At 57.5% G+C, this 19994-nt stretch overlaps 1 protein-coding gene and 2 long non-coding RNA genes across 3 annotated transcripts in view; 1 reads left to right on the top strand and 2 right to left on the bottom strand.

The window, feature by feature from the left end:
- Window positions 1–1422: 1422 nt before the first annotated feature.
- On the bottom strand, window positions 1423–11668 carry Sox10 (SRY-box transcription factor 10). Its single transcript, XM_005066979.4, has 5 exons — window positions 11304–11668; window positions 10250–10484; window positions 9255–9766; window positions 5233–5501; window positions 1423–3112 (listed from the first exon to the last, which is right to left on the bottom strand). The coding sequence occupies exons 3-5, from the start codon at window positions 9686–9688 to the stop codon at window positions 2409–2411; spliced, it is 1407 nt and encodes a 468-aa protein (XP_005067036.1). The 5' UTR covers window positions 9689–9766; window positions 10250–10484; window positions 11304–11668; the 3' UTR covers window positions 1423–2408.
- A 42-nt stretch (window positions 11669–11710) lies between these two features.
- LOC121142943 overlaps window positions 11711–19994 on the top strand; it is a 53081-nt gene continuing 44797 nt past the window's right edge. Inside the window, exon 1 of the long non-coding RNA XR_005880104.1 lies at window positions 11711–12089. This is a non-coding gene — a long non-coding RNA (uncharacterized LOC121142943). The remainder of the gene's footprint in view (window positions 12090–19994) is intronic.
- On the bottom strand, window positions 12065–15604 carry LOC121142942. The gene is made up of 4 exons (XR_005880103.1): window positions 14925–15604; window positions 14560–14740; window positions 12442–14124; window positions 12065–12197 (listed from the first exon to the last, which is right to left on the bottom strand). It is a non-coding gene; the product is annotated as an uncharacterized LOC121142942 (long non-coding RNA).

The following is a 19994-nucleotide window of genomic DNA, read 5'->3' as shown; positions in this document are numbered from 1 at the left end:
TTCCTGTTGCCTATACATGGTCAGTCTCATGAGGTGGCAGCCCCCCTTGATGGGCCCCTCCATCTTGCCAACTCTGCAGTCCCTCGTCAGAGCAGGAGCGGTGCTTAGACTGAAGTGGACAAATGTCCTGTTTTTCAGTAGGGTGGCAGCTGAGCGTCAGCATGCAAGGTTTTGTATCTGATAGTGCTGTTATAGGATGAAAGCCAGGAGGGGTCTTAAGAGTTAGTATTGTCAAGTCAAAAGAAAAACATTTTTTTCTCTGATTTCTGGGCTGGTAGGTCAAGGGACCGCCCTGATCACTGGCCTTTGGTTTTCCCCGGGAGTTGGCGTCTCCTTCGCCTGCAATGGGTAAAGGACAGTCCATGTGTGGGGAGGACAGCTGAGGAGGAGGGGCACCCGTGGCATGTGCAAGCCCTGCCCTTTACTTCCCAGCCTTTATTAGTGACTTCAGTGAAGGTACTCACATACATAGATGCATACACCTGGACTTCGCTAGGCCCTAAGATTTAATAGAGGCAGAGCAACGGGTCAAACCCAACAGGTAAAAGATATAATAAAGACCAATAAAAAAACAAAACCAACTTCTGTATAGGGTGGGTGGTCTGACGCTGCATCAGATATTGTTGAAGAGAACAAGGGTTTCATAACCAAGCTCCAAGGGAACCAGTGGCGTGGGGGAGGTGGCTGGAGTTTTCTGGCTACAGTGTTTAGATGGAGTGGTACCCACCCTCTCAAGGACTGGTGGAGAAGGAGGGATGAAGTGGGGCTTGGAACAAGTGGTTCAGGGCACATGCTGTCATTAGGGCGCCAAAACATCAAGCAACAGGGGCCACTCCCTCGGAGGCTAAAGGATGTACCACCCTGGCAAAGCCAGCAACCAAGGACACACTAGGAACTTGGCTACTGTGGGAATGTTGGCCATTGGCCCTTCCTGTCGGAGCAACTTGGTAGAGACTTCCCCTGACCCTGGTGATGTGAGCTTAGCAGTGGCCTTGGTCATGACCCCTACTGGGTACAGACTCTTGGGAAGCACAAATGAACAGAGCTTCTTGGCTTAGACACAGGCCTCTGCTGTGATGGCTTGGCTAGATGCTGGAATTTCTCTCTCTCTCTCTCTCTCTCTCTCTCTCTCTCTCTCTCTCTCTCTCTCTCTCTCTCTCTCTCTCTCTCTGCTGTTCTCTCTCTCTCTCTCTCTCTCTCTCTCTCTCTCGTCACACGTTTCTATGCACTGGGGGAGGGATGGATACAGAAGTGCAGCTACAGGAGTCCATCCCTGGATTCTACAGAACTACCCTCCTTAAGGGAGAAAGATCCTAGGACTGCTCACCTTTGTGCTCTCCTGGCAGCAGTTCCGGAAAGCATTTGAAGAAGCACAGGCACGAGGATAAGAGACCAAGAGACAGGCCAGATCAGGCCACCAAGTAGGCGACCAGAAGTTTTGATTTTATTACTTGGAGTGCTTAATGAAAGTTAATGGGGACTGGGGTAGCTAGAGGGAGGAGGAGCATGGCGACTATGGAGATAAATAGGGGGCATCCATGTGTTACATGTGGACTGGGCTGCAGAACAGATGGGGAGACAGCTACACACTTTATTAAGGTATCGATCGCTGCAGCGAAGGGCACAGGACAAGGGTGGAGTGTACACAGCAGGGATTTAGTGTCCAGCCTGCTGCCAGCAGCCTGGGTGCTGGGCTCTGGGACTAGGGCCCGTGCAGTGCTAACTCTGAGCCTGGGGACTTGAGGCTGGGTCAGGAGGGGAGAGGAAGGCTGGGTGAGTTGGCTCTGCCCTTTCCTGGAACGCTAGCCTCGTCACTTGGGGTGGGCTTTGAGGTGTGGGAGGTGTTGGGGAAGAGCCTGGGGTCTGTCCTCAGACACAGGATGAGGTTATTGACACAGAGTTGGATCTGGGGACCTCTGCCAGTTCCTTCCTGCATTCAGGTGAGGAGGGGTTATTGAAAGAATCGGAGCTTCCATTGAGTGTCCCAGCCTCTCCACAAAGCTGTTCAAAGCTGTCCTCAGTCCCGAGTGACAGGACAGAGCCAGCTCCAGCTCTGAGGCAGGTCCCTGGGCAGCCTAGCTCTTAGGCACTGTGACACAATGGCACATGGGCGTTTGAGCCCCTTATCTCTAAGGAGGAGACAGGCCGTTTCCAGGGGTGGGCGGCCCCTCACCCTCAGTCTGGGGCAGCCACCAAACTCCTCTGCCAGCTCAGGCAGGGCTGGGCCTCCAGAGCCGGGGTGTGTGGAGGTCATCAGGGCAGGAGCTGGCAGAAACCTCCCTGCTGCTGTCAGCCCCTGCAGCCTCCGCCACTGCCACTGCCAGGCCTGGGGCTGATGGGGAGCAGGACACACAGGCTGGGGGCGGGGCCCTGGGGCCAGGTAGGGACTGGTGGTGGCAGGGCCCCCTCTATGGTCGGGACAGAGTCGTATATACTGGCTGCTCCCAGTGTGTGGGGCTGTGGGACTGGGGCCCCGAGGGGCTGGGGTCAGAGATGGCCGTATAGAGGGGCCGCTGAGAGGGCCCCATGTAGGAAAAGGCTGAGTAGAGGCCAGAGGCCTGGCTTGCGTGGCCATAGTAGGGTCCTGAGGGCTGATGGTCAGAGTAGTCAAACTGAGGGCGTGAGATGGAGGGGAAGGCGGAGCCGTAGTGGGGCAGACTGAGGGAGGTGTAGGCGATCTGGGAAGTGGACGGCTGCTCAGTGTAGTGTGGGGGTCCCTGGGGGCCTGTGGTCTCTGTCTTCACCTGGGCTTTGGCATCCACTCCAGGGGGTGAGACCGTGGGCAGAGCCACACCTGGTGGCTTGGAGATCCAGGCAGAGTGTCCACTGGCCACAGCCAGGGCACTGCCCAGCCCGTAGCCGGCTGCTGAGTAGCTACCCACGTGGCTTGGGTGCCCATTGGGTGGCAGGTATTGGTCCAGCTCAGTCACATCAAAGGTCTCCATGTTGGACATTACCTCGTGGCTGATCTCCCCGATGTCCACGTTGCCGAAGTCAATGTGGGGCTTCCCGCCCTCTCCCAGGGAGCGCCCATCCCTTTTGGGGTCTGCCTTGCCGGACTGCAGCTCTGTCTTTGGGGTGGTTGGAGGGGTGGGAGGGCCATGGCTCTGGCCTGGATAGGAGAGAGGCGGGAAGAGCAAGAATGAGCAGGTTAAAGGCAAGTGGACCCCAAGAAAGCCTATTGGCCCAGCTCTAAGCAGCAGGATGCTGACCTCTGAGACCAGCTTCCCTGATGTGCTGCCTAATGGCTGACCCTACTGGGTCATGCTGGACCATTGTCCTGGGCCCTGCCTGCTCTTCAGAGCACCCTTGACATCTGCGGTCACTCTCTGTCTAAGCCCACCTGCCCCGCCCACTTTGGACTGTTACCTCTTACTACCTCCAAACAGCACTAAGCCTGGCTACTCTCGCCCTGCTGGCCCCCTTTTCTTTGTCTGTTAACTTTCTCATCCAAACATCTCAGCAAATGCTCAGGGCACTGCTAAGTGCCAGGCAGTGTGCCAGATGCTAGGGGTAGATGGAAATAAAATCAGGCCCTGTCTCCAAAAGCTTGCAGCCATGGAGGGATAAGAGCCCATTCAAGGCTCTGCCCGCAGTAGGTGCCTTGTGAAGGGACATGCAAAGGACTGAGGAGACTAGACAAGGAAGCCACCTGCTGTCCCAGGGGTTTGGGGGATGTCTCATTAAGTGCATCTGAATGTCCCAGAGGTTCTGATGATGAGATGGCATGTAGGGAGGTGACTAGACCGAGCATCCCATCACAGAGAAACAAGCCCATGGCATTGCATTGTAAGGCTAGCAGCTGCAGTGTCAAGTCCTTCATTAGCCAAGGGCTCCGAACTTAGGAGACCTACCGAGGCTTGAATTCTGGCTCTGCCATTCACTGTATGACCCCTGGCAAACCCTCAACCTTCTTTTTTTTTTTTTTTTTTTTTTTTTTTTTTGGTTTTTCGAGACAGAGTTTCTTTGTAGCTTTGGAGGCTGTCCTGGAACTCACTCTGTAGACCAGGCTGGCCTCGAACTCACAGAGATCTGCCTGCCTCTGCCTCCCGAGTGCTGGGATTAAAGGCGTGCGCCACCAACGCCCGGCCTCAACCTTCTTTTAAGCAGTTTGTCAGTAGAGTGGAGTCGAGTCCAGGGAGCATAGATACTGTATCTTGGGGAGTCCCTCCCTGATTACACTCGAGATGGATATTTCCTGGACAGACAGAAGCTTCTGAGTCTCTAAGACTAGTTTCTCCTATATATCATTCACCAGATTTCATCCCTAGTCCTCCCTCTAGACTGTAGGCAATTGAGTCAGGGAACAAGAGCTTCTCCTGGCGTCCTCTCCGATGCTTGAAACAAAGGACTTAGCTTGTCTTCGGAAGGCAGAGTTTTCTGCTCACTGAGCCCTCTCTACACCTTGGCACTCTGTTTATGAGGGACACAAGTGAGGCAGCCATAGAGCCAACCTCAAGTCCTGCAGTCCCACCACCTGGGCTCAGACCTCAGCTGCAGAGCAAGCTCCTTCTTCTGTCTCCTTATCTCTAGAACGATGGTGATCTGAGTGCTGGCACCCCACCACAGCACTTGGGGCTGACTGCTTGGTGGAAGAAATCAGTACACAAGGCAACCAGCCTGTGCCTGGCACACTGCGTGTTCACATCTTCAATGAGAGCTAAATATGAACGGGCCACGTCTGGGCCCTCCGTGGAAAGGGCTTGCTCAGCATCACCCTGGGGCAGGAGCTGGAGGAGGCAGGGGTTTCCTCTCCACCCATGTTTGATCACCCCCTCCCCCACACCTTTCTGGTTTTTCCAGACAGGGTTTCTCTGCACGCCCCTGGCTGTCCTGGAACTCACTCTGTAGACCAGGCTGGCCTCGAACTCACAGAGATCGGCCTCTGCTGGGATTAAAGGTGTGCGACACCACCTGTCTTTTTTGTTTGTTTCTCAAAAGCATCCCTCTGCCCTTTCTCTGCGGCTGCTGTGGTGTCTTCTCACCTCATGAACTCCACGGCTTTCCTTGCCCAGAACCAGTGACCCTCCCTAGACACCTTGCCTAACTGCAAGCTACCAAAATCCCCCCTGAACTGCCTCCGGGTTCTGCACTCCAGCTAGGGGAGCTGCATGCCTGGCCAAGCCTTCTCAGATCCCGGCTCAGGCTGGGGAACTCTCCACTGTCCGGCTCCTCCCAGCCCCTTGGCAGCTGCTCCCACAGTCCACTGCTAGCTCCCAACTCAGCACTCACCCGAGGGGTGCTCTGGGTTCCCATCTGACATGGGGGAGCCCTCTTCCGGGTGCCGGTGGTCCAGGTGGGCACTCTTGTAGTGGGCCTGGATGGCAGCAGGCCCTCCTTGCTCAGCTTCTCCGCCTGGGCACTCCGCCTCCCCCTGGGCTGCCTTCCCATTCTTCCGTCTCCGAGGTTGGTACTTGTAGTCCGGATGGTCCTTCTTGTGTTGCATCCGCAGGCGCTCGGCCTCCTCAATGAAGGGGCGCTTGTCACTCTCGTTCAGCAACCTGGAGGGGGAGGACGCCAGAGCCAACATGAGTGCTGGGGCACCCAGGTGAGCTGCCATTTGGATTTCATTCCTGGGATGGGGCACCCAGAAAATGCCAGACCAAGGAGTCCCAGCTTGAGGTGGTTGTGATCTCTGTCCCCTACCTCTCAGTGACTGGAGGGCACCGGGGGTCAGCCTCTGAGCACACAGTCAAAAAGGAGTTACAAGGGGGGCAGGTTCAGGAGAGGGAAATGTTCCTGTCGCTGAAGTGTAGAGCTGGCCACCTCACTGAAGGGTGAGCTCCCTGGCTCACACCCTGGAGGGTGTGGGCAGAAACAGATGGCTGCAGAGGAACCCAGTCTCTGCTACTTACGAGCTGTGTGCTAGGCTATGCACAAGTTACTTCTCTGGAGTTTCTTCACCTACAAAACGGGGATGACATCAACTACTTTACCCGGGTGTGGGGTCACCAGAAATACAGACATGAAGTGCCCAGGCCCAGGGAGGGAGGGACCTAGAGAAAATGGGCGCTGCTCTAGTGGTCCTTGGGGAGGAGCTGCGCAGGAGAGCCCAAGGGTAGACCCTCAACTCTAGAAAAATGATCCGGTGAAATTTCCGTGTGGTGGGACTGGGAGTTCTGAGTGTGAGCCCCCTTCAATATGGGGGTGCTGTTTCCGGACAGAGAGACCCTGTATCTGGGACCCGGGGTGACAGAGGAATCTGAGGCCAGCCCACGGCATGGAGAAGCCCTCACTTCAGTGCCCCCACCCACCTGACTCAAGCTTCAGGTCAAAGTTGGAGGGGGAGGGTAGCAGGACTTGCCTGTCCCAGGGCGAGGAAGACAGGGTGGGGCACCTTAAGGAGGGGAAAGAAGAGAGCCACAGACCCCAGACACAGGGGCCACTCGGCCATTCGAGAGACGCTCAGCTGCTGCCCCCTTCTCCTGGGCAACAGAAGACCGAGCCCCGTCTCCGGGCTGGCTACACCCGGGCACTCTCTAGCCAGCAGCATTCCTTTGCAGCTTAGCCTCCAGGTCCGCCCTGCACCCTCCCAGCATTCCACAAAGGACCCTCTAGTGAAGTCAGACTCCACTGTGACTTTCAGGACAGATGGAGACCCCTTAGGAAGAGCCTCCTAGCAGGGTGGTGCAGCTCTGCCAGCCTGGGCCCAGCGCAGATGCCCTCCCCTACCTTTCTCAGTGTCCCCCGCCCGGTTGGCAATCTGAAATCACCAAGAAGATGGCCAGGAATGTGGGAGAGGGCCGCACATTACCAGAAGCGCAGGAAAACCATAACACTGGATCCCACCATGACCTCCCGAGCTGCCTTTTACCCAGTTAGCCCCAACGGGAACCTGGGGGTGCTGTGGTACCAGCTCCAATCTTAGCCCCCCAACCCGTGCCCACCACCAGGCAGCTCTCCTCATCCACCCCGCCCCACCCCGCAGCCAACCTTCACCCCTATACAAGTCCTCATGTTCAGGGTTGCCCTTCTCCACTGCCGGCCCCGCCCCCACCCCAGCTCAGTCCTCAGTTACCCCCTTTCCCCCCCCGCCCCCCCCCCGCCTGTGGGTTTGGAATGGGTGGATGGAGAAGAGAGGCTGGTTCCCAGCCCAGTGGGCGGCTCCTGGTGGGACCCTGGCTGCTGTTATAGGTCCCTCCTGTCAGGCCAAGAGCCCGTGCCACTTGGGGCGAGGAGAGGGCTGTGAGCCCCCTGTGGGAGGAGCTCAGATGCAGCCCAGTCCTAGTTTCCTGGCTCACACCTCCTTGCACACAGGTTAAACAGCACCGAACATCCCACGGGTCAGCGTGTAATGGTTCCTCCCCAGATGGCAGCCAAGGTTGGCGAGCCAAGTGCTCGCATGGCCACCCGGGACCTGTGTTCAAGAGCACTGATCCCAAACTCAGGCTCTCCTCGGTCTGAGCTCAGGATGTTTTCCACTTCTGTCTACCCAACCATCTATGCTCCTCGTGTCCTTGGAGTCTCGGGTTTGGGAAAGATGTCCAGACTCTTAGAGCAACCGGCCAGCCCAGCCCACACTCCAGCGTCCCTGAGGACCCCTCCAGGGCCCAGGTAGCCACTACCTGTGGGCACCGTCTTGGCCCCTTGGTATTGTTTTGCTACCTCCCGTTCCTCTGCCCCAGGTGGACCGCTATGGCACAGTCTGAGTGGCAGCCAGCACCGAGTCTGCCTGAAAGGGACTCAGTCAGGGGTTCCAGCGTGGGAACTGGGACAGTGACAACGGGGGACTCCAAGAACTCCAGGCAGCAGATGGCAGTGGGAGAATGGGGGTCCACCTCTTACTGCTGCTGCACCCCTAGACGGACCTTGGACAAAGGAGTTAGCTGCCCATGCTTTTCCTGAGTGGAGCTGGGCCCTGGGCTCAGAGCGGCTGGCTATTGCCTGGTCAGAGCTGAGGGCTGAGGAGGCTGGGGGAGGGGTGTTGGGCCTGCCTTCAGCAAGCACATGGCAAAGTGCAGGCCGGGAAGCTGCTTGCGGGTTCCTCTGCTCTTGGGAACTGATGGCTCCTTCACTGCTTCAGGCCTTTGGTCTTCACAGACGGCCAGCAACATGGAAGGAGCCCGGCCCTCTAACCGACCCCAAGTCTCCTCCAGCAACGTGAAGGAGCCTGGCCCTCTAACCGACCCCAAGTCTCCTCCAGCACGGAACCCTCCCCTCTCCTGTTCTCTGTCCCCCCCAACAGACCCGCTCCAGAGAGTGAAGTGTGACTCCCCACTGTCATCGGGGAGAATGCAGGGATAACCTCTGACGAGGACTCTGTCGCTGACCGACCTAGGAAGTTAGTGTGTTTCTCTTGGGCCTGTCTCTTGGAAAGTCTAGTGGAGATCAGGTGACCTCAGCCGTCTAGCACCTGCTGGAACCCTTGTTCCTTTTGGGCCTGGCCCAGGGTGCCTGCAGTGTGTAGGGGTACTCCGCACATCTGCAACTGGCCAGGTGAGCACAAGGGTCAGATTTGCTTCCTGGGAAAACGTTGCCCCAGAGGCCTCTGAGGGACCCTGGCAGGAAGCAGGCTTCCTCCTGGCTAGGGTGCTCTGCTCCAGTTTTTGAGCTTGGGGAAGAGGTTGCTCAACCATTGGGTGGAGCCCAGGAAGGGAAGATGGCGTCAAAGCTGGAGAGAGTGGCGAGGAGCGAGTGGCCTGGTGGCTCGGGACACAGCTGGAGGGGAAAGCCTCTCTGTGTGCCCTCTCCTGGGAGTAAAGACACCCTCAGTCTAGAGGCTGGGGTCGGGAAGGTCTCCCAGGGCATCCGGGACAGGGACCCTGAGGTGGCAGGGAACAAAGTTCTCCGCTCTCTCTCTGACTTCCTTGTTGTCCTTGCAGACCCTCCTCTCCTCAAGCTCTCCATCTGGCTGCTTTAGTTTCACAGCATCTACAGCTACCCAGAGTTTCCCACATTCTCCCGACCATGGCAGCGGCACCCCAAGTGTGTGAATATGGGATTGAGTGGAGGTCATACCTGCCCACCACCCACAGAATTCCAACCACGAGGGGGCGCCTCCCTGCCCGCTGTCCCAGGATGGGGAGGCCCAGCCTAGGCCGCTGGGGTTCTGAGTTCCAGGGTGAGCAGTCCGAGGAGCCCCCACGGGAGCACTCTGGGGTTGATGAGTGGGCAAGGTCCCCAGATCTGGTCTTCTTAAGAGAGAGTTGGACTTCCCTAGGAGAGGGGCCTGGACGATCCTACTTTGGGGCCTAAGGCTAGCCCTAATGCCCGCGAAGCTGGGGCCTGCGGGGCTGGGGCGGGGCAGGGCTCACCTCCATAGCTTGCCCAGCGTCTTGCTGAGCTCGGCATTGTGGAGGTGCGGGTATTGGTCCGCCAGCTTCCTGCGCGCCGCCTGCGCCCACACCATGAAGGCGTTCATGGGGCGCTTGACGTGCGGCTTGCTCTTGCTGGCGCCGTTAACACGCACGGGCATGGGCACCAGCGTCCAGTCGTAGCCGCTGAGCACCTGGCTGACCGCCTCGCGGATGCACACGGGGAACTTGTCGTCGTCGGCCTCGCCGTCCTGCTGCTCCTTCTTGACCTTGCCCAGTTCGCCCGGCCCCGGGCTGGCTCGCAGGCCCGAGCCACCGCCGCCGCCACCGCCGTCGGGGCCCAGCGACGGCGCACTGCCCGGGGACAGGCAGCGGGGCTCCTCGGAGCCCACAGGGCTCAGCTCCACCTCTGATAGGTCCTGCTCCTCGGCCATGTCGCTCCCGGCCGCCGCGGCTTCGGCCGCCTCCCCCGGGCCCACCGCAGGGGTCCTCGCGAAGAGCCCAGCGCCCACCTGGACAGGAAGGAGGGCGCGATGGAGAGGCGCTGCGCGCCACCCCAGGCTGCACTCGAGGGAGCCCCGAGGTGGCGGTCCTCTTACGGTCCTCTTACCCGCGCTAAACCCACTCGGGCCTGGGCCTGCCGCGCACATGCCAGACCCCAAGTGGGTGCGACCCGCCTCCACGTCTCCCCACCCCCTGATCCCAACCGTCTCTAGGTGTGGGTGGGTTTTTTTTTTCCTTAAACCTCCTCTTGGGTGGAGGTTTGTTGATGGAAAGGAAGAAAAACGGACCCTTTATTCGACTCTAATCCGGGCCCCTGGAATTTCCCACCTTTTCTCTCCGCTCTCCTTTCCCCCCTCTGCCCTGACAGTCCAGGGAAGCTGGGTGGGGGGCACGTCTGCCTGTGGGGTGTCAGCCTCTCCCACCCCAAATTGGGTGGAGGGAACCCAGGCCCCTGTTGGCAGTCCGGGCCCAGGGGAGCAGTGCGCACTCACCTCCTCCGACCTCTCCTCCAGTCTGGGGCTCGTCCTGAGGAAGTGGAAAACCGTGTCCCAAGGTGTGCGGTCCAGCTCGGGGCTGGGGGAGTGACGCTGATGGACTGGGAGGGAGGGGCTGGGGGGCCCTAAGCCTCAGGCCACGGCCTCGTCTGGACGGAGCCTGAATCCTCGCCACCAAACACCCCGGCTGGACAGCCTGAGACTGACTGAGCGACTGAGCTGCTGCAGACGGCTGGGGAAGGAAGGGGGGGAGGGGAGGGGGAAAAGGAGGGAGGGAGGGCAGAAGGTGGAGCCTCCAGCGCTGCCTTCATCCCCAACACCCAGGACGCCTCCACTCTGCCCAGCCCCCCCCCCCAGCCTTCCCTGCACTGCTGCCTAGGCCCGTCTCCCTGGACTAAGCTTGGGTTTGGGCGGCTGGTGTGAGAGTCGGGGCATTTTACGTCTGGGGAGGCAGAGATGCAGGTGGTGCAGTCAGAACCTGTTGCCTGAGACCCTAGACCTCTGCCTCAGGTAGCGGCGTGGGCTGTTGACTAGAAGGAGATTCGAGGAAAGCGGGTGACCCGGAAGGGTGGCAGCCTGTGTTGCTTAATTTAAGAAACCCCACTGAGTCCCACTGTGTGCTGGGCACCGCTGCCAGATGTCAGCATGGCAGTTACCTCCCCTGTCCTCTCCGACTCAGCCTACACAGCCAGAGGTCCTGAGGAGGACAGCGGCTGAACAGCCTTTGCCCCGTCCGTATACCCCGGTGAAGCCAGGATCCCTCCTCAGCATCCAGAAGGGCGGACTGGCCCAAGGGAGAGACACAAGAGGCTGAGGGGGGTGGGAGAGGGCCTTCTTTAAGAAGGACACAGAGGACTTTGGAGTCTCGCTCCACGCTGGGCTCTTCCTCTCCTAGGACAGGGAAGGGATGGAAGAGGCCGGGCCCTGATGTCATGAAGTCCCTCACTGTCCCACACTGAGAAAGGAGCTGCCCTGGCTCTGACCCCCCTTCTCTGCCCCTCACGCTATCCTTGGTTCTTCCTGCCCATCGCCCCAGGGCCCTTTCCCTCACCTCCCTCGATGCCTTCCTCGGTCACACCTCCCCAGGCTCTTGTCCCCTTCTCTCCTCAGTGAAGGCAGCCTTTCCTGGTTGAGTGGCTAAGCAGAACAGGGGTGCCCATGGAGGCAGAAACAGGGGAGCCAGTGACAATGTGGCCCTAGGCCCACACCAAACAGGTACCCCTGTCTGGAGTGGGCTGGAACCGGGGTCTGGAGAATCAAGGCCTCATGATTGGGAAGGGCCCCAGGGCGGACAGTGGGACACAATGAGACAGTCACACGGGGCACAGGCATGTCTAGGGGGTGGCAGACATTGGTAACACACACTCACACATGCTTGCGCACACACAACCAGGCAGACAATTGGGCCAGTGTGTCTGGGGCTGCAGAGCCCAGTGAATTAGGAGTCTGATAAGGGTTTTCTCTTTCTCTCGCTTGCTGGCCTTGGACAATCTCCCCCCAGTTTTCCTCGACGCCACCCCCAGCGCTGCCAACCCTCCTCCCCCCGCCTCCCTTCTCTTCCCTGTGCCCAGACTCTTGTTCGGGGCCTTGAAACAGTGAGCTGTCTTTGTTCGAAATACAGGTGAACGGCAATCATGTGATTAACACACACACACATAAAAAGCTTTTTAACAGCGCCCGCCCGGCCTCAGAACCGCCCGGAGAGAAGCCGCCATGGATGGACAGAGGGACTGAGCTACAAGCATCCAGCCAGTCGTGTCCTGGCTCCCGGCGTCGGTCCCCAACGTCCGCCGCTCTCCGCCGGCTGCCCGCCTGCCTGCCTGGCATCTCTCTCCCGGTGGGTCGCTGTTCATCCCTCCACCCTCTGGTCCCTCCTCTTGGAGGGACGGTCCTCCCTGCTCTCTGTCTGTGGCTGAGTCTGAGACCCCTGGGGCATGGAGGAGTGCTGTGGGGAGGAACGGGCCCAGGATTATAGGAAGCCGGTGGGGGAGGTGGTGGTCTCACAGCCAGATGCCCTCTCTAGTTCCCTGCCTCCACCCTCTTGGGCCCAGCCACCAGGAAGGGGGGTGTGTGTGGAGGGGGGCGCTCTATAGAGAGCCACACCTGGTTTGTGCTCCCTCTCTGTTTCTCCCTCGTCCCTGCACACAGGTTCTCCTGAGTGCTTGGTCGGTTGGACCCTGACTACCTACCTGCTGAGGGGTGCTGCTGAGGAGGTCAGGTCTCTGTGGGGGCGGGGAAGGATTGTGTGTTGACTGAGGATTCCCCCTGTGAACAAGACATCTGGGAGCAACAGTCAAGATGCCTTCTGCCTCATTTTAGGTAGGGACCCAGTTTTCTCCAGCAGGGGAAGGCAAAGGCCCCGTTTCCCCTGCACAATAGGGAATTAGAAGAGTTGGGAGGGTCCCTGCTGAAGACCTCAGGCTTTGGAGACATCAGGGTGACCTGGAGGGCCAGGGCTACCATCTGGTTCTTCCCCAGCTGGCAGCTAGAGGGGAGGTCTCGTTTTCTCTCCGTTCCTGACTATCCCAGGGATGCATGTGACCCCCATGCCCCACACCCTATCAGAGAGGAGGGCTCCTCCCCACCGTTGGTGAGGGGTGGTGCAGATATATGCTCTCCAGCAGAGGGCCAAGGCTCTAGTGTGGTGGAATCCATGCTTCCTGCCTTGGGCAGAGGCCAATCAGGAGCTTCCTGGGTCCAGCTACTGTTCCTTTGAGATGGCCCCAAATTCCCCCAGAGGGCAGCCCTTGGGAGGGACCTGAAGTCTTTCAGGCAGACTTGATGCCCACTGAGGATACTGCCAGGACTAGTCACCCCAGGTCAACAGTAACCCTTACCGCTGCTTCTCTGAGGTGCCGTCCCCTGGCAGCAGGCTTCACCCATGGCTCCCAAGCCTGAGCCCAGGCCCCTCATCCATCGCATGGCAGGGCAATGCCGTCCTTCCCTGCCTTGGAGGGTATGCAGACAATGGCAAACCTGCTGTTTGGTAGAACCAGGAACCTTGCGGGGTTAGTTAGGCCAGCTCCAGGGACGTCTGAGCCTTTGCCTCGGCTTCAGCCTTCCTGTCTGTTACCTGTCTTTCAGATCCCCTCATAGGAGAGGGAAAGGATGAGACGAGGCACCCCAAGGAAGGCATTTGCCACCTCTGGTCACCGAGGTGTAGACCCTCCTGGAATCCCTGCTCCCTCTCATTTGCTGTTCTGGGTCTGTGTCCCCGCTGCTCTGGGACCTGGGGACTAGCTTGATGCTTCTCAGTGGTGAGGGGCCTGAGGCTCCGCATTCCTGTCAGGTTTGCTCAGGGCTGGTCTCATGCCTGGAACCATGTACATAAGTCTCACTATGCAGCTTCAGTTGGCCTTGAACTCTCCATTCCCCTGCCTCAGCCCTCCAAGGAGCTAGGTGTTCACCACCACATCAACTGTGTGGAGTTAAAACAAACGTTGGTTCAGATTCAGAATGTCAGATTCTACACCAGACTGGTTCGTTTTGAAGAAAGGAGAGGCAGGTGTACTTTATTTTTATGTTTGTAATTCCCTTGGCAGCCTCAGGGTTCCTTCAAAGGGTCCCCTGGAGCTCCAGGACTGGGGTCCTTCCCTGCCAGATCTCAGAAGACTGAACAGGACTTGGACTCTGAGCCCGAGAGCCAGTGGCCAAGCTTGCACGTTACACTGAGATGTCCAAGGAGTCTGAGGGCGTGGCGAGAGCAGGGCCGTGCTCTGAGAGGTGGCCGGCTAGGGCTAGAAGTCAAGAGTGACCCTGATGTCCAACCATCCCTTGAAGCCTCAGCTTGCACTGGGGAGGTCTGGGGGGGGGGAGTATGTACTCTTGAACACCTTCTAGGCCACCCCATCTTGGCAAGGCTGTGTCTTTCTCTGTTTGGATATAGTGGGAAACGATGTGGAGTCAGTGAGGGGCAACCGCTCATGCCCATTCATTCCAAAGCCTGGGAATGCTGGGCCTTGGCTTTACCTGTACAGTGTTGACAATTTCACACATTTACTGCTTATATCTTTAAAGTATGTGTATGTAAGGGAGAGAAAGAGTAACCCCCCCCACCTCCCTCCCCACACACACACCTACTCGGTAATTGCGGTAAGCATTCACTAGAGAAAACAATGTAGGTTTGGGGCTAATGCAGAGAGACATGGTGGGGTGATCTGTCTTCATTCCCATTGCTTAGGCACCTGGCTGCAGACCCACCTCCAGGAATTCGGGTTCTGCTTGCCAGGGAATGGGGGGGGGTGGGGCATGGAACCCAGGCTGAGAGACTCCCACATACGAGGCAAGTGCCCATACCCAGCCCTTACCCTCAGGAGCGTCTCACGTGCCTCTCAAATGCAGGTTCAGGCCAGGGTACGTCGTGAGCTGCCGTGAACCTCTGGAGAGGGAGAGCCTGCCCAGCTCCAAGGCTCCCTGTGTTTGACTCCACTCTTCCTCCAGGGAAACCGAGGCACAGAAAGGCTGAGGGATGGGCCCGTGCTCAACCAGCTAGTGATGAAAGTTATGAGACCTGGGGTTTGTCTCTCCAGTCCAGTCCCTGATAGCTGTCCCAGGCAGAGTCACAGGGGCCTATCCTTTCTTCTCTCCTGCTGGGCTGGGCTATTGACCTTGCCCCCCTCCTCCCGCCCCCCCCGCTGCCCCGCCCCGAGCCAACTCACTGGGCCTTTCTTACCATCTGCCTGCTTGAGGTCTAGGCCTTGCTTCAGCCTAGCTAAGTCTGGGCATTTTAGCTAGAATATTTTCCCTCCATGCTCCAGTGGAGAAGTGTGTATTTGTGCTCCCTGTGTTCTCTTCCTGGTCCAGCTTAGTGTTGCAGTCCTCAGAGGGCGGGGCTCATTGGTCTTGGTTGCTCTGCCGCCCAGAATGCCTTTCGGTGGTGGTCCTCGAATTGAGTTGCTACCTAGGGAGGAAAAGAGAAGGAAGCTGGGGCAGGCAGGCAGGGCTTCCTGGAGGTGGAGGGCCTGCGCTCTGAGGGACAAGGAATATAAATGTTCCAAACCTGACCCAACAGGGGCTCTGGCACTGCCCTGTTTGTGCTCTGAGCTGGAGGCCATTCCAGAAGCCCAAATCTTCCTTCTTCCAACCCCACCCTCTCCGGGAACAAGGAAGTTGGGGTTGGTGCCCAGTGCTGCCTGGGGCAGCGTGGCCTCTGCCCCCTTCTTAGAAGCCCTCAGAGACTGAGACTGCCCGTTCCTGTCAATGGACTCAGCTGCCCGAAAGCCCTTCCTGCTCTGCTCTGCTCTGAGCAGCTCAGTTGCTTCGGCCTTTGGTGACTGCCTTCAGTGCCTCAGTGCCGGGCAGGGCAGGGCAGGGGGCCAGGAGCTGGGACAGGAGGGGATGGCGTCAGCCTGGCTTTGGAGTTCAGGGCTTATTCAGTCAGACTAGCCTGGAACCCTAGAACCTGGCATGACTGAGTCCTCCACAGATGTTACAGATCAGAAACACCCCCTGCAGCCCAAGTCCTCCCTGGACGATATAGACTGGAAACACCCCCTGGAGTGCACTAGTCCCAGATGCCTGCGTTGCCCTGGCTACCTTTCTCCCTCTCTGGACCTTAGGAAAATGAGGGCCAGGCAAGATATCTGTACTTCACAAAGGAGGCCAGGGCCCAGTCCAATGCCTGCCCTTTGTGCACCTTAGCATGTCCCTGGGTCTCTCCTGAGGGGCAGGGTCATGGGCAGACACCATATTCTCCTACAGTCGTAGTAATGTGGTGAAAGTTCAAGGTTCCAGAATTAAGAAAATGCCTTTTACTGAAAACATGAACCCTCAATTTTGTTTTTGTTTTGTTGTTTTGTTTTCAAGACAGAGTCTCACTATGTAGCCCTGGCTGTCCTGGAACTTACTATGTAGACCGAGCTGGCCTCGAACTTACAGAGGAACCCTCAAGTTTTCTATTATTTCTTCGCTGTTGTGCTGGAATAGGGTCTCACTACATGAAACAGGCTGGCCTAGGCTTTGCTTGCTAGGTAGCCTAGGTTGGTCCTGAGTTCACTGTCTCCTGCTTCAGCCTCTTGAGTGCCGTGCTTATAGGCAAGTGCCACGGTGTCTTTCTACTTGTTGACCACTGTTTGATAGTCCCACCATTCCAGAGAGGACAGAGCTGCTGAAGGTGGACTTGGAGGCACCTCTGTGCCTTAGCACGGTGCAGTCTTTCCAGCCCTGCCTGTTGTGACATTTGGGGTGACTACCTGGTGTCAGGCCTGCTTTACAGGGCTTGGTGTCCCTCCTGTCTTCGGAGCCTTCACGTTCCGTGATTCAAGCATCTCTTCTCCCTCCAGCTCCTTCCTCCCACCACAGCCTTTCTGCTTCCTGTTCTCCCCCTCCCCCTCCCCCTCTCAAGAGTAAGGGGAGAAGGGCTGTGATTTCAGCTTGCCCATCCCCATACTGAGCTCCCAACCCCTGCACCTCAATTTACCCCTGCCCTTGGCCCTCCCTACAGCCAGGTCCACCTCCCACCCCACGGGCTAGCCTGTCTTCTGCCTCCTGCTTTGCTCAGCCACGCATGGGGCCTCATCTCTTTTGGTTGTGACCTCAGAGCTGGGTTCTGCTGGGCTGCCTGATAGAGGGCCACAGGAAAACAGGGAGGTCTTTGGGGGGAGGCCTGGGAAGGCCTGAGCTAGTACTCAGGGTGCACACCTGCGGGTTTAAATCCTGCACCCCTACTCAGCAGCTGTGTTTCCCCTGCAAATGGCTTAAGGCCTCTGGCTCTTAGCTTCCTTCTAGGCTGAGGTTGGGATTAAAGCAGATCATGCTGGTAGACATTTAGGACAGCCCTTGGATCATGGTCAATGACAGTTACCATTCCTGACTTCTACCACAGGTGGCTGTCCAATCTTGAGCATCCCAGTGGTCACTGCTGCTTGTCCTGTCACATTGCTTTCTCCAGGAGTCCCTGAATCTGCCCCCACTAACCCAGACAGAGCAGGAGCAGGCTCAGGGCCCACTGAACCACACAGAAAGGGGAGCAGGCAACAGAGGTCATGGTTATGGGCCTGAACATCACTGTGACTTTTGCCTCCAGGTCTTCTGAGAACACACCCAAGGGAGGGCTCTGTTGTCTGTAGGTTAAGGGAAGAACTTACAGATTTATTAGGAATTGTCTTTCCATTCTTTCATTCATTCATTCATTCATTCATTCATTCATAGATCCCCAGATCCTTTCTAAGCAACAGCATACAGATGTGCATGGAAAGATGGAGGGAGGGGCCAGGGAGGGAGGCCTGGAGCATGGGGACACGGCTGTGGACACAGGGGACTGCTTGTACACGGGAGGCTGAATGTGGTCACTGGAGATTTCAGCCCTTCTACTGCTGGCTCCCAGCAGCTGGGTAAGGGGCTTGTTGAGGTGAACAGCTGGCGGCTCCTCACCTGGCATTCCTAGTCCCTTTTCTCAGCCATCCATGGTCCCACCCAGGGCTAGGCTAAACTGAGCCCAGGACACTCGCTTATCTATTTATTTATTTTGTTTTCACATGGTTTACTTTTTTCTCCTAGAATTGAAAGTGGGGTGATTGGGGGGGGATTTTGACATTTGTGTGACTTTGATGATGTCGCTTCATTATGAGAAACGTTGCTGAGTAGTATGGAAGCCTGGGCACCAGAGCCAGAGAGACCAGAGTTCAAGCGTGGCCTTTGTCCCACTTACCCGGTCAGGCCACCTAATGTCCCTGTGCCTTGATCTCCTCATCCGTGAAATGAGGGTGGCGATACCTGCCTTATAAGACTGTTGCAAAGGTGTGGTTCTGGGACAAACCTGGACGGGGCGTTGCCTCCTCTGGGTCACGTGGACTGTGAGTTAGTGTCCAGCATTCGGCAGGCACCGCAGCTAATGATCTACACCAATACCCCTGGACTTTCCTGTCCCTTCCTAAGTGAAGAGGCCTTATGTCAAGAGCAGCGTCTGTGGGACAGTCCTGGGAGGTGTGTGTGTGTGTGTGTGTGTGTGTGTGTGTGTGTGTGTGTGTGTGTGTGTGTGTGTGTGTGTGAACATGTCAAGGAGCTGGGCTTCACATGGTGTAACTGAAGCATCAGCCCACCCAGCCACCTGGATTCTGGTCTTTTGTCTCTCCTCCATGTGAGCTGAGAAATCAGTGTGGGTGCCTGCTGTTTGGGGCTTAGACTCACAGTCTTGGAGCTGCTGGGTAGTGGTGGCACACGCCTTTAATTCCAGCACTAGGGAGGCGGAGACCGGAGGAACTCTGTGAGTTCAAGGCCAGCCTGGTCTACAGAGTGAGTTCCAGGGCAGGCTCCAAAGCTACACAGAGAAACCCTGTTTTGAAAAACAACAAAAAAGTCTTGGAGGCTTTATCTTGGCAGGTGCAGTGAGAGGAACTGCTCCCAACTCTGCTAAGGTCCTAACCCTTGCAGGGTGACCTTGGAGAAGCCAGCTGCCCTGTAGGTGCTTCCCTTCATTTATACGGGGAGAGAGTTGGCTTCTGACACCTCTAGGGGCTCTATCGCATTCAGCATCAGGGGTCTTCCGGTCCTGCAGGGAAAGGCAAGCACCTGGTTTTGTCTCTGTCTAGGCTACTGCTTCCGGGCTAAATGTGTCAGCAGACTGCAGTCATTCAAAAGTGTTTGCCGAGCTCACTAACCGTGGAGATATCACACGAAAAATCCTCCTCCCCTCCCTGCTTTGTAGACCTGTCCCCTGGTCTGTGTCATGTCATTCCTGCCGAATCTGTGGGGCAGGACCCACATGTGCCCTCCCTGGTGAGCCCTTGCTTAGGGCTCAGCATAATGGTCAAGTCTACAGACAGACCCATGGTCGTCCAGTACACATACTTCCTTTATAGCATATTGCAACTTATGATTATGTGTTTATGGCTAGCTCGACATGGTCCCCCTCCCCTGAGAAGAGCAGTTTTATGGGTGCTCAGGGGGAGACATGGTGCTGCATGGAGCTTGGTGCACGGTGGTGCCCAGAGAATGAAACTGTGTCCCAATGAAACCTCATGGGGAGAGGTACTGGGAAGGCTCACGGAGGGTCAGAGGTGAGCTTTCTCAGGGTCCCTCGTATATTGGAGACAGCTGGTCAGATCTTGAGTTCCTCTTTTCCTGGAGTTGGGGTCCTGGAATGGGACATAATTTATTGGGGAACCAGGCCCCTGGTATCTAAACAAGGGAGGAGGGGATAGAGAGCTGAGCCCTCTCCACCCCTTCCCCCAGCAGTCAGGAAGGACAGGGCAGATCTGTCAGCCTCAAATGCCACCCGCCCCTCCAGGGGACCCAGCCCTGAACCCAGGGAGTCAGGGCAAGGGCGATGGGGTGGGGACAGGAAGCCCCTGTGTCTTCCCCTCCTCTCTCTTGTCCTGCCCTCCACCCCCATTCTGGTGAGAGCTTACAGCCCCAGGCCTTGGTACTCCGAGGATGTGGGTGGGGACAGGGGTGGGGGAATGCACGACAGAAATCCCTTTCCTACCCAATCCTTTCTTCTCTGGGTTTTTTTTTGGGGGGGGCCACTGCCCCAGCAGCCCCTGGAGTTGTGCCTAGACCTTGGTGGTAGAGGAACAGAAGGGAGCACTGTGGGCACTACGAAGCCCACCCTGCAGGAGGAAGAACAGGCTGGGACCTATAAGCCTCCTTGGGAGGCCAGGCCCTGCTGGGAATTGTATGCCATCTCAGGTGGGGTACGGCTCTTCTCTGGCCGCTGCTGCTCTCTTTAGATGCCAAGGGAGCCCCCAAACAAGGTGTTACAACAAACTCTTTGGAGAACTCCCCATTTGGAGTTGCAGATTTG

Source organism: Mesocricetus auratus, unplaced genomic scaffold (assembly GCF_017639785.1).
Source record: "Mesocricetus auratus isolate SY011 unplaced genomic scaffold, BCM_Maur_2.0 Super-Scaffold_100010, whole genome shotgun sequence".
Classification (NCBI taxonomy): Eukaryota; Metazoa; Chordata; class Mammalia; order Rodentia; family Cricetidae; genus Mesocricetus; species Mesocricetus auratus.
The sequence above is the reverse complement of the archived record's forward strand: the minus strand, read 5'-3'. Positions and strand labels throughout refer to the sequence as shown.